At 38.7% G+C, this 27,123-nt stretch overlaps 1 protein-coding gene across 7 annotated transcripts; it reads right to left on the bottom strand.

Moving 5' to 3' along the window:
* Positions 1–310: 310 nt before the first annotated feature.
* LOC133539872 (heterogeneous nuclear ribonucleoprotein R-like) lies at positions 311–25,915 on the bottom strand. 7 transcript variants are annotated; one of them, XM_061882147.1, is made up of 16 exons: positions 25,751–25,915; positions 18,129–18,289; positions 17,938–18,056; positions 17,759–17,866; positions 17,565–17,678; positions 15,170–15,346; positions 14,764–14,899; positions 14,437–14,642; positions 10,634–10,783; positions 10,440–10,558; positions 9,834–10,372; positions 6,799–6,909; positions 6,650–6,712; positions 2,820–2,853; positions 2,662–2,724; positions 311–1,191 (listed from the first exon to the last, which is right to left on the bottom strand). In XM_061882147.1, the coding sequence occupies exons 2-12, from the start codon at positions 18,283–18,285 to the stop codon at positions 6,869–6,871; spliced, it is 1,866 nt and encodes a 621-aa protein (XP_061738131.1). In that variant the 5' UTR covers positions 18,286–18,289; positions 25,751–25,915; the 3' UTR covers positions 311–1,191; positions 2,662–2,724; positions 2,820–2,853; positions 6,650–6,712; positions 6,799–6,868. The 7 variants fall into 7 exon arrangements, with proteins under 7 accessions (XP_061738131.1, XP_061738130.1, XP_061738132.1 ...); XM_061882146.1 differs by having other exon boundaries at positions 6,815–6,909; XM_061882148.1 differs by having other exon boundaries at positions 2,668–2,724; positions 6,815–6,909.
* Between the last annotated feature and the right edge of the window lie 1,208 nt (positions 25,916–27,123).

The raw sequence follows: 27,123 nt of genomic DNA, 5'->3' as shown, positions 1-27,123 counted from the left end.
AGGGCTAAATGAAGTAATTACTTCGTACACATCCGCCCGGTCTTAACTTGCTCATGCGCAACTCCACGCACTTGAACGAAATTAATGACTGGTTGCCTGTCACTCATTGATTATAAATGAATGACAGGTATAAAATTATAAAAGGTTTCGGGGTTTGTTAATTGTTTTTCTGAAATTGGAAAGTGATTGCCTTTTAGTTTGTGTTCATCTGTCTCATCATGTTTGGCATTTCCAGGCCACCATACAACACGGATCTTAGTGCAAATGAATGTTTAAAAAATGTGTCATTTTGAGAAATAAAACAATCACCTTAGTGTAATCAACCATATATTTTATTGACGTTAATACATTCTAAAACAATCAGTTGCTTTTTATAGACATTCATTGCGTAACATGCGAACTTTTCATTCAAATTGTGTCATTATGGTCGGAATGGAAGTGGTCTTTCATATTGGATTCTGACAAAACGACTTGAACAAAAGTACACTTCGGTAAAACAATTTTAATAAATACATATATATATATATACACACACTCAAAGGTTAGTGTCTTTCTGTCCCAAATGGATGAGTCTTACTCACTCACCGGAAATGACGATCGCCATTTTAACCACTTCCCGCGTGCTTATTTCTTTCCACGACAAAGGTTTGCTATTCAGCCGCCATTATTTCAAGTTAGTCCTTCCTCACTACTTCGACAAGATGGCGAGTTTTGAATCATCCACAGGCGTACTAAGTGCACATTTTTCATTTTTAGTAAAAATAAAACAAAAATTGCCTTATACAAAACTAAAAAACACAACATATTATAAAAGCGAAATAAAATGTACACATACAAAAAACTAAACCACAGCAATGTTAGTGAATGTGCTAATTCATGATGTAATCTGCTTAAAAATGACAATGCTTTTCATATTTATATATTTTTCAATTCACAGAATGTATGACAACCCTCATTTATTTATTCATGAGGGAGCCATCGAATAATCTACATTTTAATTAGGACCATGGAACAAATTGACATCTGTGATAACGATTACATAAACCGATCCCTTTACTCTTGTACCAGTAGAATTATAGATGACAATAATTAAAAAGCAGACCAATATGTAAAAAAACAAAACTTATCAGATGATTGCACTCTGCAGGAATGTGACGTGTGGTCATCTCCCGCCATCTGCCTCCTATGGCTCTGCATATGGTAAACATACATCAGGAAATATTACAATGATGTCAAAGGAACAAAAACAACAACAACCTTACTTTGGTTAAAGGGGAACATTATCACAATTTCAGAAGGGTTAAAACCAATAAAAAAAGTTCCCAGTGGCTTATTTTATTTTTCAAAGTTTATTTCAAAATTTTACCCATCTCGGAATATCCCGAAAAAAGGCTTTATAGTGCCTGATTTTCGCTATCTGTGAAGCCACCGACCATTTTCCTGTTACGTCATCCAGTGATGCCAATACAAACAAATGGCGGATAGCACAGCAAGATATAGCGACATTAGCTCCGATTCGGACTCGGATTTCAGCGGCTAAAACGATTCAACAGATTACGCATGTATTGAAACGGATGGTTGGAGTATGGAGGCAGATAGCGAAAACGAAATTGAAGAAGAAACTGAAGCTATTGAGCGAATAGCTATTGACGCTATTCGGCCATGTCTGCCTTAGCATCGCCGGTAAAATGTGCACACCAAACGATCAGGACTTTCGCATCTTGTGACACAGGATCAACTTAAATCCGTCGATTGGTAAGTGTTTGTTTGGCATTAAATGTGGGTGGAGGGAAACGCTGGATGCAAATATAGTTACAAATGTACATACAGCTAGCCTAAATAGCATGTTAACATCGATTAGCTGGCAGTCATGCCCTGACCAAATATGTCTGATTAGCACGTAAGTCAATAACATCAACAAAACTCACCTTTGTGATTTCGTTGACTTTATCGTTGGAAATGCATCTGCAGGTTATCCATACATCTCTGTGCCATGTCTGCAATAGCATAGACGGTAAAATGTGCAGACACTCCGGCACATTCAATGGGGGTCTGGCGGCAGATTTCTTTTGACTTTATCGTTGGAAATGCACCTGCTTTGAGTGTGGCAGGATATCCACACAATCTTGCCATCTCTGTAGTAGCATAGCTTTCGTCGGTAAAGTGTGCGGAACAAACGACTGACCATTTCGTCGGCTTTCCCCACACCCTCGTATTTTGAACAAATTTCGTCCAATTTCTTGCCACTTTCGCATCTTTGGGCCAGTGGTGCAACTTGAATCTCTCCCTGTTAATGTTGTTACACCCTCCGACAACACACCGACGAGGCATGATGTCTCCAAGGTACGGGAAACAGTCGAAAAAAACGAAAATAACAGAGCTGAGACCCGGTGTTTGTAATGTGTTTGAGAAAATGGCGGCTTTATTACCTATGTGACGTCACGTTCTGACGTCATCGGTCCGAGAGCGATTAATAGAAAGGCGTTTAATTCGCCAAAATTCACCCATTTAGAGTTTGGAAATCGGTTAAAAAAATATATGGTATTTTTTCTGCAACATCAAGGTATATATTGACGCTACATAGGTCTGGTGATAATGTTCCCCTTTAAAACGTGAATTTGACAAGACAAAACCTTGCATTACACCACAAATCTTCCTTACTTGTACCCTTTAGTTGCATGTTGTGGACTGTGAAGGATTCCTTGCAGCTTGTGGAGGCTTCATCTACAATGGGGGAAATAGGCATGTTTACGATTTTCACTTGACATTAAAAGGTTAAAAAAAAAAAAAAAAAAAGCACTTTCAAAATGACATCTTACCCATCAGTCCATGTGTCTTAGGGAAGTACTGCTTCTACAGGTGACAAGAAGCAACATATAGACAAGATAAAGACACAATGTCTGATGTTAGAGGCATTGGTCACCATATGGTTGATGCATATATGTAAATTAAACAAGACGACCGAACAAATCCATGTGAAAAACCGCTGGCTCCACACATAAGAAGCTTACCTGCGTGGTTTACCTTGAGCAGAGCCACTTACTCTCATCTTGTAGCAGCAAAGCGTACAATCACCATGTGTGCTACAGCCAGTTTCCAAAATGAGTCAATTTAGTTAACATGTATATCTCTTATTTTGGGGCGTGACAGTGAATGCAGCATCTTGTAAGGCAGAGGTGTCCAAGGGGGGCCTTTTTCAACACGCATCTTATTTATCACTGGATCGCCACATATTATAAAACTAAAATAGAATCATTATTAATTAGATGCATTGTCAACTATAACACACATGTGGATGTTTTGTTTAGACAGCTTGGCATATATAGTGGTACCCCAGTTTTCATATAATTGGATTTTTACTAAAAGTATACCGTCTCAAGTCCATTAAGAATCCCATGTGTGGGCTGTTTCTTTCCTCATTTACATCAAGGGTCTATCACAAGTCGTTCACAAGCTACCAAGAGCTCACTAACACTTTCCGAGTTTGCTTGCTAATAAACATGCAGGTTCGGCAACGCAGAATCGCACAGGAAGCTGTGGCACAGTAGCTTGTTTACCTATTGTCCTCTCCTATTTGTGCTTTTCCAACTCAACTCAACTAGATAGGTGGCCATCAATCATCTACCTTTCTCATTGCACAAACAAATAAAAAACACATAATAAACAAACTACTATCTGCTAACCAATGTGTTATTTTTAGTGGCAACTCCTGGAGCAGTGGTTCTTAACCTGGGTTCGATCGAACCCCAGGGGATCGGCGGAGTCTACGCCACGGAGGTAAAGACACATCCGATTTATCGTGTAAATAAAAACTTCTCCCTGTCAGCGGATTATGCCTACCCCCAAACAATGTTCCCTCTAATTTTACATCTGATTTGCAGGTTTTTTGATTGATTGTTTGAAACTTCTACTAGCAGATTGCAAAAGAAGAGAATACTTTATATGAAACTGTACAGTTTACACAGTACAGTACATATTCGTACAATTGACCACTAAATGGTAACACCCGAATAAGTTTTTCAACTTGTTTAAGTCGGGGTCCAAGTGAATCAATACATGGTAATGTGTGTAATTTGTTGTGAGTTCATGCACAGTGTTGGTTTTGTTCTTTGAATAAGGTGATGTTCACGCATGGTTCATTTTGTGCACAGGTAAAAAAAAAAACATTATTTTTTTCTTGAATTTGAAAATTAGAATTAATTTTTTTTTTCACTTAAGTATTGTTTGGTGAATGTGCATATGAAATTGGTGGGGTTCGGTACCTCCAACAAGGTTAAGAACCACTGTCCTGGAGTATATTTAACCAAATGTATTGGTTCCTTATGAACCTCGAACCTCAAATAAAAATGATTCTGATATTTCAACAGATTGTTATTTACAATTGTGGAGGTGTGAAATTGAATATGGGCGCTACATTTCCAGTAAATAACTGCAAGGCTATTCAACTACTTTTGGGGGACAGTTCCAGAAAAGCGAAAAACGTGGGGGCCGTACATCTTTGTTAACTATTACGGTACTCATATTTTTTATGTTCCTAAGAACCAGCATCTGATTTAATTGATTGATTGAAACTTTTATTAGTAGATTGCACAGTTCGGTACATATTCCGTAGAATTGACCACTAAATGGTAACACCCGAATAAGTTTTTCAACTTGTTTAAGTAGAGATCCATGTTAATTAAATCATGGTAATCTGCAGGTGACATTTGATTTTTGTCTGTTTATATTGTGAGATATTCCGAACAAAAATATATAGGAGCCATGTCATTACAATATGGCCTGCCACAAAATTTAGATGGCCTGCAAAAGGTAGAAAAAAATGTGTTTCTTCAATTTCGACGGACAAAACGTAGACTGCACGCAACTTCGAAAGTTGTACACTTAAATATTATCTGCAACAAGAATCTTGCTTATCAAAAATGTATACATAAATCGCTGCTTGTAACCCTGACTTACGATTTCAAAACAAGTAATCCATCATCTGTTAAGAAAACAATATAAGTTCAAAAACAATGGCAACGAGGCTATTATATATATGTATCTATTGGCATGTATTAATACAAGCGGACATAATTGCGATGTGGCCCTCAGTAAAATGAGTTTGTCACTCCTGCTTTGTAGGATGAGGCTCTAGCGTTTTTAAGAATCAGCAGCACAAAAAGTTATTTTTAACTGAACACGTGAGTTGGTCTGGTGTCATTCTCGGGTCGGATTTGGCCGCCCGTGGAATGGCACGGACATACTTTAATTTTCAGACAAAATCAGTGTTCTCAGTTTGGGTTGAAACAAGCTGTAAAATGAATGTGGCAAAATGAAATCATTTTTATTTTGTAAAAGCCTGGAAAACCCTAGAATTATATGTACCCTGCATTGTTTTCTACGTGTAAAACTACAATTGTTTTTCTTTTTTGATTGATTGAAACTTTTATTAGTGGATTGCACAGTACATAATCCGTACAATGGACCACTAAATGGTAACACCCCGAGTAAGTTTTTCAACTTGTTTAAGTCGGGGTCCATGTAAATCAATTCATGGTATTCTGTGGTATTAAATGTGCTTTTTGGTAATTTAATGGAGTGTCTGGAAAAAAATACAGTATTTTTCGGACTATAAGTCAAAGTTTTTTTTATACTCAGGAGCGACTTATGTGTGAAATTATTAACATATTACCATAAAATATCAAATAATATTATTTACCTCGTTCACGTAAGAGACTAGACGTATAAGATTATAAGGGTGTGAGTTTTCCTTGCCCTTTTGTGGGTTCTTCCGAGGATGTTGTAGTCGTAATGATTTGTGCAGTCCTTTGAGACATTTGTGATTTGGGGCTATATAAATAAACATTGATTTCATCGGACTTACCGATTAGGAGTGACAGGTTGTTTGGTAAACGTATATGTAAACGCATGTTCTATATGTTATAGTTATTTGATAGACTCTTACCATAATATGTTACGTTAACATACCAGGCACCTTCTCAGTTGGTTATTTATGTGTCATATAACGTAGACTTATTCAGCCTGTTGTTCACTATTCTTTATTTATTTTAAATTGCCTTTCAAATGTCTATTCTTGGTGTTGGGTTTTATCAAATAAATTTCCCCAAAAATGCGACTTATATGTTTTTTTCCTTCTTTATTATGCATTTTCGGCAGGTGGGATTTATACTCCGGAGCGATTTATAATCCGAAAAATACGGTAATTGGATTTCTTGTGGGGAAAATAAATGGCTTTCAGAAGGGATTACTTATGAAAACTGAGGTAGCATGACCTAAATTGTTTTTAGCCAATGTAAAAGATTGCATACATTTTTCTGGATGCGGCACTCGGAAAATGTTTGGACACCCCTGTTGTAAAGGAAGGCAAAAAAACCCCTGTGTTACCAGAGCAGCAAAAGACATGCACCCACACCCTATGAATGTGTGTGATGACTGTTAAAGGAGGCTACTTTTTCCAGGTGCGGGTCTTAACATTTTGCAGTGATTTTCAGCACCCAGGTGGCTCGGGCCAATTCCCCCAATTTTTAGGCCCTCGCAGAACTTGAGCGAAGGAGAGGAGTAAGGAGATAGACAAATAAAGCATAAGCAAGACTAGTGATTACAATAAGGCACAGGAGGGGAGACAGCACTTTGTGCAAGGCTAGCTCACCCTGGAGTACCGCTCAGGTGAGTTCTTCACTCTAGCAGCGCTGCTCTCTCATTGCTTCTCCACCTAAGCAGGTTGGAATAAGAGGACAGACGTGAAACAAAAGACAATGGTACCACAGCATTAAAAAAAAAAGTGTTAATTATTCAGACGTTGCTTCAGAAGAACCTGCAAAACGTGAAGAATTTTAACCCTTTTGGGTGGTCACATCCTTTGGTGTCTTCAAAAAGGAGAGGCAAGGGATCGAGCTGATGTGCAGATTTCTGCAAAATGGGTTCAATACAACTAAATAGACATTATACACTGTTTACAAAAATATTAAATCATCCAGATTATACAACAAGTTGTCTGGTACGATTATGTGGAGAGATGTACAGTGTTGAAAGAATGATGTTTACATAACAGTTAAATATGTCACCCTGGTTGTGAAAATGCAAACATCCTTTTTGAGTAATGTTTATTTAGGTCCTAATAGTTTGCTGCACTGCATCATAGTGAGAGCGTGATATTTCCCCCCTCTGAATATTAGCAACAACTGTCATTATGATTCAACATATTCCACTGCAACCTACAAGCGCATCAATAAACAAGTTGTAAATGTAGATCTTTAAGCAGCTCTTTTCTGCGCTTGTACCTAATTGAGGAAAGTGAGTGAAGAGAGCATCCGGAAAGTATTCACCAGTTCAGTTTTTCAACATTTAGTCATATGCCTTATTACAAAATTGTATTGAGCAAAGGCTCTGAATACTTCATTACATGTGATTTATTATTTTGTATTTTTTTTATTTTGTAATAAATTTGCACAAAAATTAAATTTAAAAAAACGTTTCATATTGTTTGTAGAATTTTGAGAACAATGAATGTATTCCATTTTGTTAAAGTTAGTAATTTATGTGCAAATGTATTATGAATAAAAAAAATACAAAATAACAACACATTTAAATAAGCATTCACAGCCTTTGCTCAATACTTTGTTGATGCACTTTTGGCAGCAATTACAGCCTCAAGCTTGGCACACCTATTTTTGGGCAGGTTTACTCTTTGGCGTGCCTCTCAAGCTCAGTCAGGTTGGATGGGAAACATTGGTTTTCATTTAGTATGTCTCTGTAGATTGCTGTGTTCATCTTTCCCTCTATCCTGACTAGCCTCCTAGTTCCCGTCGCTAAAAAAAAATCCCCACAGCAAGCTGCTGCCATGACCATGCTTCACTGAAAAGAAGGTATTGGTGTTTGGTTTCCTTCAAACATGATGCCTACATTCACACCAGAGAATTTTGTTCCACATGGTCGAAGTATTTCAGGTGCATGTTGGTAAACTTTATCTGAAGAAAATGCTTTCGTCCGGCCACTATACCATAAAGGCCTGATTGGTGCAGAGATGGTTGTCCTGGAAGGTTCTCCTCTCCCCACAGAGGAATGCTGTAGTTCTGACCAGACTAAGATGAATACAGCAATGTAAAGAGACATCCTGAATGAAAACCAACACTTCCCATCCAACCTGATGGGAGCTAGAGAGGTGCAGCAAAAAGGAATGTGCGAAATTGCGCAAACGCTGTGAATACCTACGTACATGTGATACATTTTTTAGTTTTAATGCATTTGCAAATTAGAAAAACCTTCACATCGTCATTTTGGAGTATTGTCTGTAAAATTTGGAGGACAAAAATGATATAATTCTATTTTGGTATAAGGCTGTAACATAACCAAATGTGGAAAAAGTGAAGCGCTGTGAATACATTCCGGATGCAATGTAATTATATGCCGCATTTGGATAGAAATTGTCTTAAAATAAGACAAAAAAAAAAGTAAAATGTTTCAAACTAAAGGGTTATGCACTAACAGTCAGTATTTTGGAGTCCACCAAGGTAATGAAATCAAACACTGTACATCCATGCACACAAAAGACTTTGATAAGTTTGGTGCTTCGAAAGTTGTTGAAATTCATAGCACAATTTCATTCCGTAATAATAAAGGGTTAAAATCCTCTTTATGAAGTCTTTTCAAACATTTTTTAAAAGTTATTGCATCCTGTTGCATGTACCAATTGCAGCCTTATGACTGATTATCCTTGAGGCAAAGAATTTGACTTGGAACAGAAGATCTTCATCCCAATGTGAGAATTGAGGTTGAGCTTCAATTGTGCTGCTGGATGAAAAACCACTGAATTTAAGATTTTGACAATTGATTGATTGATTCTCAGCTGAGTTTTATTGAAACGGGACAAACGCAGAAGTTATAAATACATGTAACACCAGAGAACAAACTGCTATGGCTCTTAAGGTAAGCCAAACCAAATTCTAGTTGGGCAATTTCAGAGCAAACAGGAAATTATGGTATCAATTAAAAAAAAATGCACAATTTGATGACCTCTAAAAAAGCTAAGCATACACTTACAAAATGTTTGTTTCCTCCTCCTGTGTGGATTCTTTTCTCCACCGTTGCAAAAAAAATAAAAACAAAGAAAAGGAATCTGAAGATCTAACGGTAAGCATTTATATACAAGCAAGTCCCCAAGTAACTATGGTGCCTCAAATACATCCGTAATGTACGCAGCTCTGATAATCACAGCAAACAACCCGCAACATTGCATTGGCTGGGATATTCTAACTAACTCAAACTTGATGTTCCTACAGAATTGTTTCGTGTAGTGGAGGGTAAAAAGTCTGCTGTGTCGTGCCGCGTACATGCCTGATGTACTTTAGCCACGAGAACCACAAATAAAGGGATTACAAGAAAGGGAGGGAAAGGACACGGACACAAAATGTCCTGCAAGGCAATGTCATTTTTTAAAATGTCCTCTCAAGACTATTGACCATGAATGTCCACTTGGGTAAAGTTCACTGTTGGTTTTTAAGGTAATCAGGGGGAGAGAGAGTATCAATAAATGGGTTTCCGTTTTTTTGTTAAGAGGTGTTCCAATGTCACTGTAAATGACTCACCACAAGTTAACTTTCACATTTGCACGAGTAATCATCTTAAGCCAATTCAGGGGTCTTTTTTTTTTTAAAAGCTAAGGACATACAGAATTTTAATGAGGGATGAATAAAAAGCAATTCAACAAATATGGCCAATGTATTTTTTGATGTTGTGTCGTCATATAGCCAAAATTTTGTGATGCCTTTACTTCCACTGTTGCCCATAAGTATCCTGTGAAAACTCCATGGTGTCATTACTGTAACCATAGTTACCGGAATAGTCGGCCCCTTGCTGCAGCGGCTGCTGGGCGATGGGCTGGGACCCCCAGTTCTGCTGGTTGTTGGTCTGGCGGCGCTTGGAGTCTGGCTGGTTGAACACATCTGCCTTCCTCTTGCCTCCGACATTCCCCCCACGATTTCCCCGGGCCCCACGAGGCCCGCGGCCCCTTTGTGGCTGGAAAGGGGTTCCACGACCTCCGCGGCTACCCCTTGGTGCTCCCAGGGGCGGCCCTCTTTGGGAATAACCTCCCCTGCCTCGGGTCGGTGGCGCCCCGCGGGCCCTAGATTGAGGCGGCCCACCCCTGCTAGGACGGCTGCCACGCCCTCTGCTACTGTATACGTCATCGTAGCTGTAGTAAGGGTCTTCATAGCCACCACGGTAGTCATGATAGTCATAGCCATAGTAGTCATCATAATAGTCTTCATAGCCATAGTAATCTGCTGGATAGGAAAACCCACCCCGACCACCCCGCCCTCTACCACGCCCTGGTGGTGGCATGCGTGGAGGTGGGTAGTAATAGTAGTCGTCATACCTGCAATGAAAACCGATGTTAGCTAGTTATTGCAGAAGGCGAAAGTCTGTTTGCTTCTCATGCTCACCCAGCATTCCTGGTCTGTCTAGCCGCTTGGCGCTCTTTCCTCTTCTTATCTGGAGGCTTTGCCAGAACAATCTCAATTTCTTCACCTCCAAGCTGCTTTCCATTCATCTCATCCATAGCCTGGCTCCATTAAGAATCTGGTAAGCCCATTTCAAAACACGCAGGATATAACATTCAAAAGTATGCTTGACTCACCTTTACAGCAGCATCCCTGTCTTCGAAATGGACAAAGGCGTAATCTTTTAGTTTTTTCACTCGCTCCAGCTTTCCAAACTGGGAGAATGTCTTTTCAAGGAGCTCTTCTGTTACTGCTGTGGCCAGTTTCCTTACAAAGAGCACTTTTACCTGCACAGGGAATCATACACAATCCTGTCATCACACTTTAAAAATTTGTGATCGATACCACTGCTAAAATACATCCACAGCACAATCTACTTGAAAGTCAAGAGACGTGATGAGTAGGATAAGTAATACATGAACAGCTAGCTGATCATTATCAGGCATGTAAGCACCCTTTGAAAAAAAAAAAAAAAAAAAAAGAGGAAAATTGACAATCTGCGTGAAGATTGCCTCCCCCCCAAAATTTTGAAAATCAAGACTAACTTTCCTGCAATTGGTTGCATTTCAACACTATATTTTACCTTTACACTTATTCTCATCTACTAACCTCTTTTGGCTGTCTTTCTGACACTTATATGTACCAGGTATTGTTTATTGTTTTTGTAAGTAGACAATTTACGACAATTATTATAATTCTAAATGTAATTTAAAATTCTATAACATGCATGCAAATAATTTAGACAATGTTTCCCATTTGGCAACTCTATCCTGTAGCCACATCCCCTTGGGTAATATTGTTGTGACCTCGGTCACGTCAAAAATATACCTTCTTGCTGGCTACTACCGTATTTTTTGGAGTATAAGTCGCTTCAAAGTACAAGTTGCACCTGCCGAAAATGCATTATGAAGAAGGAAAAAACATATATAAGTCGCATTTTTGGGGGAAATTTATTTGATAAAACCCAACACCAAGAATAGACATTTGAAAGGCAATTTAAAATAAATAAAGAATAGTGAACAACAGGCTGAATAAGTCTACGTTATATGATGCATAAATAACCAACTGAGAACGTGCCTGGTATGTTAACGTAACATATTATGGTAAGAGTCATTCAAATAACTATAAAATATAGAACATGCTATACGTTTACCAAACAATCTGTCACTCCTAATCGCTAAATCCCATGAAATCTTATACGTCTAGTCTCTTACGTGAATGAGCTAAATAATATTATTTGATATTTTACGGTAATGTGTTAATAACTTCACACATAAGTTGCTCCTGAGTATAAGTCGCACCCCTGGCCAAACTATGAAAAAAACTGCGACTTATAGTCCGAAAAATACGGTAATACATAATCCAGAACTACAACTGGTTCGGAACAGACCATGTTTGGATTGTAATCATCCAAATAAGATGGTGTATGGTGTGACAAACTTACTCGCGAATGCGCTTAAAATAGTGTGACTTAAAAAACAACAAACTGTCGCACCTGTGCAAAAAGGGAGTCCCCTTTCATCGCACTTTGCTCCTAAAACAAATCCATCCAAATATGATAAAACTAAAGTAAAATTTTCGGCCATCTGTATAGCATGTTTAAAATAAATTTAACCCATAACCAAATAAACAAGTGATTTATCACCCACGCCGAGAGCTGTGTGTATCCTTCCCACCCCCACCCTTCCTGCGCCATGCACAGAGGGGAGCGGGGCTGTGCCTCCTAGTTCACACAATCAGTGTTCTAACACGGATGATACTTCATCTTAGTTGAAGGAACTGGTCAGTAAAGGAAATTTTTTTTCATGACCACTTGACACAAACCGCACTGTGTGTTAGCAACTACAGGTGTCGGAGGAAATATTGCACAACAAATCAATGATAGAAGTAACAAACTTGCCATTTAAATAATACTACGTTTGTTGACAAGGACATAAAGCCATGTCCTGCAATTCGGTGCGGCCTTTAGGCAAGAGGAACAGCCAGTACCTGCGACAGAGGCAAATTGTGTTTGCATGCTATTGTTTTTTTTTTTGTGGGTTCACATAATTTACTCACTGAACTTTTGTTATTGTTAGAGAGTTACAGTCGGACTGGTCGGACGGGTTGTTGCGATAAGAAACCACAGATGTATAGATACCAAAGCACCCACTACTCCCATCTAGCTAATACAGAGGGGCGGTACAGGTGCTACATGTGTAACATTTGTTTAGCTTTGTTAAAGAAAATACACGCATCATTGGCAATCGACTTAATCATGAGATCATATACATGATGACTTCATATTGGCCACGCTCCTAGCCACTCCCCCACCACCATATCTATATTGCCAATTTGGGGAAAAGCTTCATGCAAATGTTGTAAGGCTCAACAAAAGACAAAACTGGCACATTCAACTTAATGCTAATAGACTACCTCCTGACTATGGCAACACATAGGACCAACTAAAATTAATGCGTATTTGCAAATAAGACTCAGAAGTGTAAGAAAACAAAATATAACAACTGGACAACAGAGTTATTATAAGCATAGTTTTCAATGTAAAAAAAAAAGATTTTACAATCAAACAAATGAACATTTATTTCCACATGAACAAACACAAAAATACCCAAAGTTGGGACACTAGGGTGCCGGTATCGATTTCCAAATACTGTAAATTGGTAACAGGGTGGCATGGCTCAAATGGTAGGGCGGACGGCCAAAAACATGAGGGTTCCTGGTTTGAATCAAGCTTCCGCCATCCTAGTCACTACCTTTGTTTCATTGGGCAAAATACATCACCCGCCTTGCTCCCAGTGCCACCCACACTGGTTTGAATGTAGCTTAAATGTAGATAATGGGTTTCTCAATGTAAAGTCAACAGAGAAAAAGCAATATATAAATATAATTAAATTCACTGTATCAGTTCAAATGTGAAAGGGACCCGACCCTGTCCGCAAGGGCACAGAAAACTTAAAATTATTATTTGCAGATGGCTCTTCTACATTTTAAGGAATGTGAGCACTCTTTGAGGAAAAAAAGAGGAAAACTGACAAAAAAGAATGGAAGATTTCTATCGGTACCATGTGCTTTAACGCAAGCCCTGAAATTAAATTTTAAAAATCAAGACTACATTTCGTGCAATTGGGTGCATTTCTACACTATAATTTACATTTAGATTTATTATCATCTACCAACCTCTTCTGGCTGTCTTTCACAATTACATGTCCCATGTAATGTACCACGTAATTGTTTTTAGTAGATAACAAACTAAAATTATTATCATTGAAAATGGATTGTAAAATTCTATAACATGCATGCAAAGAACCCAGAAAACGTTTCCCATTTGACAACTTCCATCCAATAGCCCCCTCTGGTAATATAATTGCGGTGTTATGACCTCTGTTTATTTATACCAGTCACGTCAAGAATATACCTTTTTTCTTGCTACTAATAAATGCTCTAGAACTAAAACTGATTCTGAACTAACAGAGTTCATATTGTAATCATCCAAATATAATTAACAGCAAAGTAGAAAACCGGCGACGTTGTGGCTCGGAGAGAGAGCTAACACAAGCGACAACAAGCAAGCCAGCGAGCTGATGCTAACTAGCGAGCTTGTTTCTGCACCCGTGATCGTCTCCCTGTTCTGCAATTCACCCCGGCGTTTAGGCAAGAGGAACAACGAGGCATGCATTAAAATGTTGCTTGATCTTTCTTTTTTTTATATATATTGTAGTGGGTTTACATAATTCATCTATGGATCCTTTGTTCTTGTTAAAGAGTTCCAGTCAGACGGGTTTTCATGGGACTCATTTCCTGTGTTGTTGCACGTTGCAATATTTCAATTAAAAACCCTGTGAAATTTTGATGCGGAAATGACTGTTTAAAAACGCTGATTTCGTCTTTTTCGCGGAGATTTCACATGCCTGATATGTATATAAAACTATGTCACACTTACCTTTGCCATAACCTCCGGGTCTGGCTCAGCAACAGGGTCGGCCCACTCCACAGTTACTGGATTGCCCCACACTTTGACCTTTCCACTCATGAGCCGACGACGTGCTTGTGCAGCAGACTTATGGTCCTCATACTCCAGGAAGCAGAATCCCCTGTTTTTTTTCTTATCATCTGGCTGGTGGTACAGAATCACTTCTTGAAGACCCTCTGGAAGGTAAATCAGAAAATGTTCGGTCCCAGTAGTCCAGTACAAAATATATAATATTTTCTAATTATTTGTTAGATTATTTGTTGCACACAAATCCTACTCTTGGATATTGAAACTGACCTGTAACTTTGCCAAAGTCTTCCAATATACTTTCTCGAGTTTTATTCTTTGGGATAGATCCAACAAACAGGCGATTGTTTGCAACAGATATACACACTCCCAAGTATTTCCCAGGGCGAATTTCACAGTTATCACACTAGAAGATAAACAAACAGACAGTCAACAAATGAGCAACCTTCAAAAGCAGGAATTGTGATCAAATATTATCTTCTTAAAACTATACCTGCAATATGGACAATGTGTAAATCTCCGTATTTATCTAGGCCAGCCACAATGGCACTAGCGCTATGCTAAAAGATTATGGAAGTGTCCCAATACTTCAGCAGGTTGATTTTTTTTTTTTTACAATGCAGTAATAATGTTGATGTAAAGTGTATTTCGCCAAATATGCAACATGAGTACTTACAAGCTTCACAGCCTTTTGCGCATCATCCTTATTGCAGAATGTAATGAAGGCGTAACCTCTATTTTGACCAGAAAGCGGATCCATCATTAACCTGAGGTCCCAGATAGGGCCGGCAGACTCAAAGAGTGGCACCAACTCATCTTCATACAAGTCTCTTGGGATTTTTCCAACAAACACCTGAAAAAGGCATGACACAATGGTGTCAGTATAAGTATAACACTAACTGTGCTTGATTAAAAAATATATACAATGAATGCAATAGTGTTTTGTTATTTTAATGTTTTACAGTAGTAAACTTTGATTTACAATAGACTGATAATCAAGAACGTTCGCATGCTGGCCGAGTGGTTAGTAATATTTGCCTCACATTTAGAAAATTGAGGTTTCTAAGCATATCTGTGATGATTGAATGTTCTCCCAGTTCACATCTTTTTGTAGTCCAGCCTCACCCCATATCCAAAAAAACATTCATGTCAGGTTAATTGTAGAAAATTGTCCAAAGGTGTAATTATAAATGTTTAAGTCAATAAGGATAATCAGTTTTAGAAAACAAATGAAAACCATTGAAAAATGTTGACTTAAAAAAAAAATGCCTGTTAAAACTTGCAAAATCCCTCTGGAACTTTTAATAAGCCTGCCAACTGTTGCTAACCTCTGGATTGGCATTTTCTCTCCCAGGCACATTCTGACTGCTGAGGAGAAAAGAAATTAGCTTTGTGCCTTTTAAAAGCGTCCAAATGATTCAATGGGGGCTTTGAATGTAGGCATTTGTGTCCCCAAACAAATCTTGTAATGCTAAGAAGTAGAGCTGGGCGATATACTCAATATATCATGGGTTTGTCTCTGTGCGATATAGAAAATGACTGTATCGTGATATTCGATTATACGTTCTCATTCAGTTGCTTTTAGCTGCGGGCATTACACTGCATGCGTTTCCCACTCTTTCTTGTCTCTCCTTCTCACAGAGACTTAAAACAAGCGCACCTTCTTACATACGTCATGTGTGCAACGTCACATGCTCCCGTGGAGCCGACAGGTAAAGACATGGTAACGTTTGCTGTGATGCTAGCAGAGTGATGCGGGTGGTAATACGAGAGAGAATGTGCGAATCAGGTAACAAATGAAGGAATAATTAATTCCCAAGAAAAACAGCACAGGGTCCATCGTCTGCCGGTGGTTTGGCTTCAAGCGGGAAGATGTTGAACTACTATGCGGCAAAAGCATTGCTACAAAAAGTAGCACCACTGCTAATGTGGCATCATTTGAAAAGTCACCCGCTAGAGAATGAAGACTGCTTGAAACTCTGCTGCATGTCAACATCTCCGTTCGGTGCCACACCAACAAAATACTGAAGAAACTATTTCCAGATCAACACCATATGAAAAAAATAGTCAACAGGAAGAGATAATTTTTATTTGACAGTTATTGAAATATATTGTGTGGCATCACACACTAAAGTGCACTTTCTTTTTTTTTAAACTATTGTAGTGGCCTTCTGTACAAAAAATGCACTTTAATTTAGTGTTGTTTTGATATGTCATCTTAGTGACATCATGCACAAAAGAGCACTCATAGCTTGTTTTAAAATGTCCCTGACAATCTTGCACTTTCTGTTTTGAAAATGACATGAATGTTTGTGCCACTGCTTAATAAATGTTTAATAAATACAGTTTTGGTAAATTGACTTAGTTGTGATTTCCCTCTCTGCATGAAAGTTTAAAATAAGCATATATTAATTACGTATTAACAAGAATGTTTTAATGTAGACACACAGAATCATCATATTGGTGTGATTATGTGCATCAAGTGTTCATTCAAGGCTAAGGCAAAATATTGAGATATATATCGTGACATGGCCTAAAAATGTCGAGATATTAATAAAAGGCCCAGCCCTACTAAGAGGAAAAGGTTTTAGAGTGGAATTACACGGTGGAAGAGGGGTTAGTGCGTCTGCCTCACAATACGAAGTTCCTGCAGTCCTGGGTTCAAATCCAGGCTCGGGATCTTTCTGTGTGGAGTTTGCATGTTCTCCCCGTGAATGCGTGGGTTCCCTCCGGGTACTCCGGTTTCCTCCCACTTCCAAAGACATGCACCTGGGGATAGGTTGATTGGCAACACTAAATTGGCCCCAGTGTTTGAATGTGAGTGTGAATGTAGTCTGTCTATCTGTGTTGGCCCTGCGATGAGGTGGCGACTTGTCCAGGGTGTACCCCGCCTTCCGCCCGATTGTAGCTGAGATAGGTGCCAGCGCCCCCTCGCGACCCCAAAAGGGAATAAGCGGAAGAAAATGGATGGATGGATTACAAAATTAGTTTTTACAGTACTTTTTCTGAGGGGACCCTTACAGGTTCCTTAAGTTTAGTGTGTAGATATCGGTAAATTTGTATATATTTACCTCTGTCCCAATCCCTGGTTGAATTCCTTTGAAAACCTCCTCAGGCGGGGGGCCTCCATATTTCCTCTGCCCTGTAGTGACGTCTAAAGTGTATCCCGTCAGGTCCAAAAGAGCCTAATAATGAACACACAAACAGAATGAATGTCATGACTTAGAAGCAAAATTTTACAACACAATTCTGAACTCTTCCATACCTTTATCTTTGCTTCATCTGGCCCTTTGGTGGACTCTTGTACTTTGCTACCTTGCTTCTCTCTTTGTCGGTAAGTTTTCATTACTCCACAGAGGAAAGCACTCTTGTTCTGAATGAAAAGGGAGATTCAAATTGAAACGAATAACTGAAAACCCACAGTGGCTCTATTTGTGTCGTTACCTGTACATGCGACAGGTCACTCTCTCTGAACTGCTGCAGCACAGCAAGTGCCCCCTCTTCACTGAACTCACGCAAAGCATCAATAGCCCTCTCATCCAATTCAGCATATACCACCAGGCCTACATGACCACAGATAAGGTTAGTTTCAAACATTTCAGGAAAATGTTGTATTTTCCACGTGGGCTGTTCACCTGTTTGAAAGATGTTGTCTAGACTTTCCGCAACTTTCTGTGGGAGCCCAGCATCAATGAGTATCTGGTAGCTTTCCGAGAGTGTCCCTGTAACATCCATGGGTTCTTCTTCCTCCCTTATTAGGGCAGAACTACCGTTCACCTCGGCGGCAGCCATTCTCCTGATTCAAAATAATTGTAATACACTTATACGATGGAGCTTTCTTCTCCAAATTTGTTTCTCCACTCACAATTCTGCTGTGATGAAGGAAATTATAAACACATACACAATTTAACAAAAAATAAGATTCAAAACAAAAGCTTCAGTTAAAAAAATGATGCAAAGGACCAAAATGGACACGTTCAGATGTTTTAGTCATTTTATGAAAAAAATGGAATCTCACACTGATATGTTGCTACTATTTTGCGCCTCTTTGGTAGAGGGTAATGATTAAATAAGAAACAGATTTTATAATCAACTAACCTTTTTTTCCCTAACAAAGCACCTAATCATAATTCATATAGTACATTTCTTCATAACCGTAGCTCAATTTCTCCACGCCCCACTTTCTAGGGAAGACGTTTCCTCTTTGTTTACCATTTCAGTTACTGTGCAGCCAAAAAATAACCGTGTCCGTTTGACTGTGTGTTTTCGGTAGAGATGTGCCGATCGGCATCGGACAATTTTTATAAAACGCTTGGGACTGGCCATGGCAGATTTATTTCACAACACTGATCCCATCTGACTGACACAATTTGCAGTACACAATATGTAAGAAGAGGGCGGACTGATACATAAATAGGTGGTTTTGAAACAGGGGATAGTATCAGTATATAATTGATACAGGTGTAATTAGATATATACTTCTATTTTCCAAATAATTTTGCTACACCTTTTGTTAAAAACAAGTTTCCTCTATTTTGAAGCTATTATCAATTCTAATTTATTACACCAAAAGTTTGCGAGTAAATAGATATGATCAAAATACTATAAATCTCAAAGAGATTCAGGAGCCATTTTAAACGAACATGAGCAAGCTCATCGCGTGATCCGGGGATGTAGGGGTGGGAACCACAGATCCCTTCCCCACCTATAACAATGTTAATCTTTAGGGCCGTGAATCATTGGGCACCACACAATTCAATTCAATTCCTGGGGGTAACCATTCGATTCAGAATCGATTAATGATTCAATACGATTTTTGATCCAAAATCAATACTTTTTAACAACGTTGTGTGCCATTCTATGATTAACTACATTTCTCCATAAAATAGACAAACAGCTCCGATAAATTTATATTTTACTTAAAAGAAAACTGGTTTTGTTCAATAAAATTATACCCGAACATTTAATAAAGTCAAACACAAATTAGGTAACAAGATAAGTATCACACATGGGCATCTACAAAAACAATATAATTTGCCTAAGTGGCTGTACAGAAAAGATTTTAAAAAAGTAAGAAAAGTATATTTTGGTTTTTTGAGTAGATTGATAATTGTTACAAATAAGAATCGTGATTCATTCCAAATTTTTTTTTTCGCCACCCCTACTAATCATGCATGCTTTGTGAGGGCCAACACAGATTACGACCCAGAACCTTATACTTTTTATCTTATACTTATAACTGAAATTTTTTGTGAAACACTATAGCAATGCTAAGTGCTAAACAAGATATAGAAACTAAGAACATGATAGCGTGATTGCCTACTGTACAAGGTCTGCTCTCACTGAGATGACTGATTGGATGTTCATATCTTCCCATTCAGATGAATAATTATGCATTGTCCACACAGAGTTTAAAGGAAAAGTTTCTGCCTGCAGACACCGTCTATGGTTGTGGTGTCTTTGTCTCCATCTTCGGATATAAATTGAATGTCACAGATGAAAAAGGTTTAGATACATGGCCAAATCCTCCTCTTATCCAGATGAGAGGCATGATTTATAATCTAGAATACCGTTGACGAGCCAAGACGCGATGCAGCAGCAGGACACTGGCTGGCTCACAGTACAGTATGATAAGCTCTCTGTTATCAATGCACCTCTAAAAAAAATAGCTGGTCTGCGTTTGCGCTATATGGCAAATATTAGGTTAATAATCAGATTACTATATGTAAATTAAGAATTGTTGGTGGGTTTTGGATGGTTATTTAGAGGGCTTTGAGGGCGGAATAGAGTCTCCATTGACTCAATTATTAAGAGACTTTTTAATTATGTAATAGACTGCCTTAAAAAAAAAACATGTGTACGTGTGTTACATGAGGATAGTGAATGATACTTCACATCTCAATTTTTTGCGTATTTCCAGTATAAATGATGTGTGCATATGGTGAGAGCGCAGAAGCATTCCCATCGTGAGGTCATCCGACCCCGAAACTACGGAAATTACCGAAGACATTAGGAGCAGAATATTCAAAATGGCCATCAGAAATTGTAGCATTTTGTCATGTTTTGGATAGTATTTCCACATACTTTGCGGATCGGAAACACAATTGGATATAGTTTAATGGATACAATAAAACACAATTTAGCAGTCAACTTTTTTCCCTTTCTACTGGTACTTTAATGTTTACAAACTCAAGGAATAATTCCTTAGACACAGAAGGCCTTTGAGGGCAAAAACTACAGGATATAAAAAATAGATTAAGTTTTGCTTTTGTTTAGTTTCTTTGTACTATTGACTTTGCTTCTACATTAAGTAATATAAGAGAATAAGGAACCAGTTAAAAATGTTCTGTTAAAATTGTTACACCGTCAACAGCACACACAATCAATAAATTGAACAAATTACAGTTAATAAATGTAATCAGTATTAATATTGGCTGATCTCACTCATGGATAATCAGGAACGGCAATTTAAAACCCCGATCGGAACATTTGTACTTTTTGGCATGTAACTCTTTATACTTGTAACATTTTATATTTATTCACTCCAAAAAGGGTTTTGTTTTAATATTTCTGGGTGTCTTGCACAAAATATTTTGATTAGCATTAAGTCTGCAGGGGGGAAGAAATACAGTTTTTGTACGATTTGTCTGACTAGGGTTGCCTGATATTGATGATATACGATATAAATTTGGTTGACGATAAGAGTTGGTGATGACACATTCTAGGTGTGTCTCGTTTTGAAATATTTCGATTATTTATATGCCAAATATGATATTGAGATTTATTTTTATCATAAGGGGCTACAGTATATTACCATAATATAGATTTTAGGCCATATCACCAACTCCTAAGTCTGACCTTTTGGAAAAAAAATCAAAGTACTGCACCACTGTATTTAAAATTGTAAACAAAAACACCTTTTGTTCCACAGGAACTTTCTCAAAGCATTTTTAGACTAAATGAGCTGGGGGTGGTAATTGGAGGAGTCAACTATTTCAAATACCAACTTTGGCAGTGCTAAATGCGTCGGACTACTTTGTGCATTTTATTCTATCGGTGATGTTTGAATAGCCTACAGCTGGTTGTGCTAAGACATGGAAGACTCACGGGAAAAAAACTCCTAACAATGTGGACAGAATATCAAAGGTTCAAGCGCTGTAGTGGTTTCAGGACATGCGAAACTGAAAGAGGCAACTTGTAAGCTTGGCAACCCCAATCTCTTTCTAGGGATTTTTAAATGTTGTATTTTTTTTACAACATACAACTCTAATTTCTAATATATAGTATATTAAGAAATACCCAAACTAGGGTTAAAGATGTAAATTTGGCCCGCCAAGTCGTTTCTTTTGGGCTGCCAAAGGGTGCCCCTAATTTTATACATATTCATATCGACCTCGTTCAAGCTCACACAATCATGGTGCCATGTCTGCAAGGCTAACTGGTTGCTATCCATTTAATGAAGCGGCTGTATGCTTAAAATGTCTATGTTTGGCAAGCCGCTCATTGGCACATTTTCAATTTAGACCCTGGAGGCAACAATTTTGGGCGCCCCTAGTGTATTGCAGGCAATAGGTATGGTAAGTATGGCTAGGGTGTCACTCTAATTGGTGTAACCATCACTAACACTCTTACCTGGACTCCCTAAATCACAAGTCTTGACAAGAAGACTGCCAGGCGACTGTATATAATAAGCTGGTCTAGAGATCTTCTCCCTTCCAAGGACAGAGTTTAAATCCAAAATTCCAACATAAAACCTCCAGTGAAGTATTCCTCACCAATCTGTAGTGGAACAGGTATTGTTAAACTCTGCCTTTTCAGCAGACTTAAGAAAAAAAGAACCTTGTCTCTTGTAGATTGAAGACTCAATCAAACCTTGCATGCTGAGATGGGATGTAGCAACTCTGCATCTTATAAAAGTATTTGTTTTTCAAGCCATCCTTGGAGCTTGGTGCTAACGACATTACTCTCAAGTACCCGGACAACGACATTGTTCACTACAAAACATCCATACTGGATAAATCTACATCAATCTTCATACATACGAGTGTGCCATTTGTGGAACTCCTCCCCACCACATATGGATGGATCCATTAAAAAAAAACATCAATACGTGTTTAGTTGATAAATGATCTACAGATGTTCTCATTCATCCAGGTCATTGTATTCTCAGGGCATTCAACCGATTGCAACTGGGCTGTTTGGTTTGTTTTGCATATGGACTATCATTATTGGTGATGATTGTGATTTTGTGTAATGTTGCAGCGGCCAAAAATATTAAAAATACAAATAAAACCTCTCCCTTGCATTTAATGAACTCCTATGCCTACTACACTATTGTTTCTTAACGTTGGTTATTATGATGGCCTTTGTAAAACAAGTTTGAGAACCACTGCTCCAAGTAGGGCTGGGCAATATATCGAGTTTGTAAGATATATCGTTATCTTTTTTAAACAAGATATCAATTGAGAAAATATCGTAATATCGATATAATAAAGCTACTTATTTGTTGTGTTCCTTGTCCCCGCCCTCATGGGCTAATAAACCCCTCCCCTTCTTCCTTCCAAGATTTGCTTGCAGTTTAAGAGCATCCATAATTGGTTGGTTGTTTACTATGATGAGTCACGATTGGTTAGGGACAGGCCAATCAGAGGAAAAATAGGGGGGGGTCATCAAACCAGGAAGGGAAATCACAAAGTGCCTGCCTGCAAATGTATTTTATTTAATCTGCGTTTGAGACGTTTGGTAATATTTGCACAATTACGTTATTTAGTTTACGTAGAAAAAATATATTTCTATTTTATTTATGTTATGTAATTCTGTACTACTTAAACAGTTTATTTTCTGTGATGTTAACACACATCTTGACAAACTGGGTTAATTAAAATGTAACTGACTGTTTACAGAACAGTTGTCATTTACTTAAATTTACTGAATATTGTTCAAAAATGAATATCTTTATATGTATACTTTCACCGAAAAATATATCGAATATCGAGTTTAAGTAAAAAAAATATATCAATATACTTTTTCGTCCATAGCGCCCAAGCCCTATCTCCAAGCATTGTAAAATATAAAATAAAAGTAGGTACAAACAAAACTTTTTCTGCAGCGATAGTTTGATTTACCTACAGTGGACCTTTTATTTTCAGGGAATACAATTACTAAAAAATAAAAGTTTCTTAAAGGCCTACTGAAATCCACTATTACCGACCACGCAGTCTGCTAGTTTATATATCAATGATGAAATATTAACATTGCAACACATGCCAATACGGCCGGTTTAGTTTACTAAATTGTAATTTTAAATTTCCCGCTAATTATCCTGTTGAAAACGTTGCGGAATGATGGCGCGTGCGCATGACGTCACCGGTTGTAGCGGACATGTTCTTCCAGCACCGCTCACGGCTAAAAGTCGACTGCTTTAATCGCATAATTACAAAGTATTCTGGACATCTGTGATGCTGAATCTGTTGCAATTTGTTCAATTAATAATGGAGAAGTCAAAGAAGAAAGATGTCGGTGGGAAGCGGTGTAAAGCAGCTGCCTTTAGCAACACAAACCTTGTTTACATTCCCGAAGGTGAAGCTTTACTATGGAACAGAGCGGTCAAGCAAACATGGTTCTCTACCACATGTCAACCGGCAGGTTTTGGTGAGAAAGTTGTGGCAGTAAGTCGGCTCTTCCCGTAGACATGAGCGGAGCTTGCTTCCTCCTGCAGCTGCGGACTTTACCTCCTCCCACCGGAGACACTGGCGGTCACCACACCCGTGGCCACACCCCTCCGACTTTCAGGTACCATATAATCTCACTAAAACACTTGTAACACAATAAGAAGATAAGGGATTTTCCAGAATTATCCTAGTAAATGTGTCTAATAACATCTGAATCGTTCCCATTGCCCTCACCTTTTTTTTTCTCTAGTCCCTCACTCTCACTATCCTCATCCACAAATCTTTCATCCTCGCTCAAATTAATGGTGAAATCGTCTCTTTCTCGGTCCGAATCGCTCTCGCTGCTGGTGGCTACGATTGTAAACAATGTGACGATGTGAGGAGCTCCACAACCCGTGACGTCACGCGCACATCGTCTGCCAGGCTTTTTTATTAGCGACCAAAAGTTGCGAACTTTACCGTCGATGTTCTCTACTAAATCTTTTCAGCAAAAATATGGCAATATCGCGAAATGATCAAGGATGACACATAGAATGGACCTGCTATCCCTGTTTAAATAAGAAAATCTCATCTCAGTAGGCCTTTAATAAATACAATTTTGGTCAATTGACTTAGTTGTGATTGCCCTCTCTGCATGAAAGTTTAAAAGTAGCATATATGAATGCAGTATGAAGAAGAATATTTAATGTATACACATATAATCATCATATTGCTGTGATTTTATGCATCAAGTGTTCATTCAAGTACAAGGCAAAATATTGTAATATATATCGTATATCGTGATACGGTCTATTAAAAAAAGGCCATATCCGATCGCCGAGCCCTATATTAAAGGAAGATCTTCCTCGAGACAGAGACTTTTAAAACTGAAGAAAGATAAGGAAGACTTTTATAAACAAGTTATCGATGCTTTTGATCGGAAGGAGCTGGCATGGACTTCATTTATAAGTAAAGGTAATACCATAATAATGCTACAAACAAAACTATTTTTCTGCAGCGCTAGTTTGATTTACCTATAGTGGATCTTTTATTTTCAGGGAATACAATTACTAAAAAATAAAAGTTCCTTTACAAAATGGTGAAGAGGTTTATTAGAACCCTTTTATGCGGACAAAAGGGGTCGTCCTCGTCGAGCGTAATGTTGCGTAGAGTGATCCCTAAGCTAATAAACGACTGTTAACAAATGTGTTTTTCATAATATGCAAAGTTTTCGTCCCAAAATCTAAAATGCGTTTCTTTTTCTGACATGCAAGATTTTTGGTATCGTAAAGTAACATCATTCGCTTACCATTTAGCAGCCTCGCCGCCCCGCCCCCTCGCAAAACTACGGCGGTGAACAATATTTCATTTTAATTATATCTGGGTACTTTTCTTTAACACAACATGCGTGAAATATGTGAAACATTTTGTTTTAGTGTTTTGGGCACTGAAAAAACATCCACTTGTGAGCAGAAAGAGCCGGCGGTGTGCTTGCTAGGTAGCTTGCAGCAGTGGTGTGTGAAGGCCGCGCTGTGCAGAAAGATAGCCAAAGAAAAAAAAAAACAAGAGCCGTACAAACTGCAAAACGGGTAGTTAGCAACACTTACTGGTTTGGTTCCGACAACCGAGGGCAGCGTGTTTGGATTTATAAGACCACAACCGTGCCCGGAAAAGGGAGAAAAACGTTTACAAAAATGTTTTGTGTCGAAACCACGAGACAAATTTCCAGACGGCTCGTCTCGTCGACGGTGAACGCGAACAAGGGGCAAACATCGCGAGAACTGGACGAAAAAGGGGGCGGGCGTCTCTTTTTTTCCCCATTGACTTCTCATTCAAGAAATCTGACGTTGCACAGTTTAAATGCATGATTATATATCCATCCATCCATTTTGTACCGCTTGCCCTTTCCGGGGTCGCTGGAGCCTATATTGGAATTAAAATGCATTTTTAGGAAAAAATACTCAAACAGGTCACTTCTTTCTCTCTGGCACTCATCGAGGGTGGACGCTCCCCTTTCCTCTCCTGCTTGCTTCTTTGTTTTGTCTTGTCTTAACTTTCTTGCTGCCTCTTTTTGCACTGCTCTCCAAATCTAAACATTGGAACTATTTAACAGGCCTCAACAAAATTGACAAGATCTTGAGTTTGGGGGAACTTGCTGTCGTGACGAAGCGGTTAATGCTGTACACACGACGGACTCTTGGGCAAAGAAGGAGGAAGATATCCACCTATTCGGAATTATGACAACAGGACATCTGCTGATTGAAGTACGCGTTGCTCTGGTTTGTCGACAAATTGGAAGTTGCCGGCAGTCTTCAAAGTACCCCAAAGCTGCCACAAATGATTGGAGGATGCGGGAAGAACTGTGGATTACATCGGACTGTCTACCACGCAGGTTTGAGGACCAGTCATAGACAATTTAGAGTGAAAAGCAAATTTTATTTTCACTCGCATACAAATCATTCTCACTTGGATTGTTTCCCTGGCTTTGAGACTCTCCCGAAGGACACTGCAGCGAAGACACAACAAACTCCCTTCTTGTCTCTCATGAACACACACCTGTTGTTGTTGACTTTGGACTAACAACTGCACAATACATCAAGGCTGCGGAACAGAGACACACACACACACACACACACACACACATCAACAAAAAAATATACGCCACACATACACCGCCCCACCCAACCCAACGCCCTCGACGCAAATCCCTTAGGGGTGATGAATGGATGGTCTGTGCCTGAGAGCTGCGGCCTACCACCATGACCTTGAACTACCTTCCCTGTTGCTAGATATCTCGAGATGTATGTTGTAACATGTATATGTGCTTTGCTATGGAGGATGTTTTCCCACTCCAGACTGGGCCCCTTTAGGAGCCCAGTCTAGATTGTATTTTTTTACTCATCTTTCCCCAGCGTTTACCTTTTTTCCCATATTTTACGGGGCGAGGGCTTCACGGTGGCAGAGGGGTTAGTGCGTCTGC

The sequence above is a fragment of the Nerophis ophidion genome, linkage group LG21 (assembly GCF_033978795.1).
Source record: "Nerophis ophidion isolate RoL-2023_Sa linkage group LG21, RoL_Noph_v1.0, whole genome shotgun sequence".
NCBI lineage: Eukaryota > Metazoa > Chordata > Actinopteri > Syngnathiformes > Syngnathidae > Nerophis > Nerophis ophidion.
This window is presented reverse-complemented; position numbering and strand designations above follow the sequence as displayed.

Coding starts and splice junctions, on each gene's coding strand:
- LOC133539872 (XM_061882145.1), bottom strand. CDS start 18,285: ATGGCTGCCGCCGAGGTGAACGGTAGTTCTGCCCTAATAAGGGAGGAA. Junction 15,347..17,564: donor AACCAGGGATTGGGACAGAG/GTAAATATATAC, acceptor TGCCTTTTTCAG/GTGTTTGTTGGAAAAATCCC. Junction 14,900..15,169: donor CGCAAAAGGCTGTGAAGCTT/GTAAGTACTCAT, acceptor TTTATCTTCTAG/TGTGATAACTGTGAAATTCG.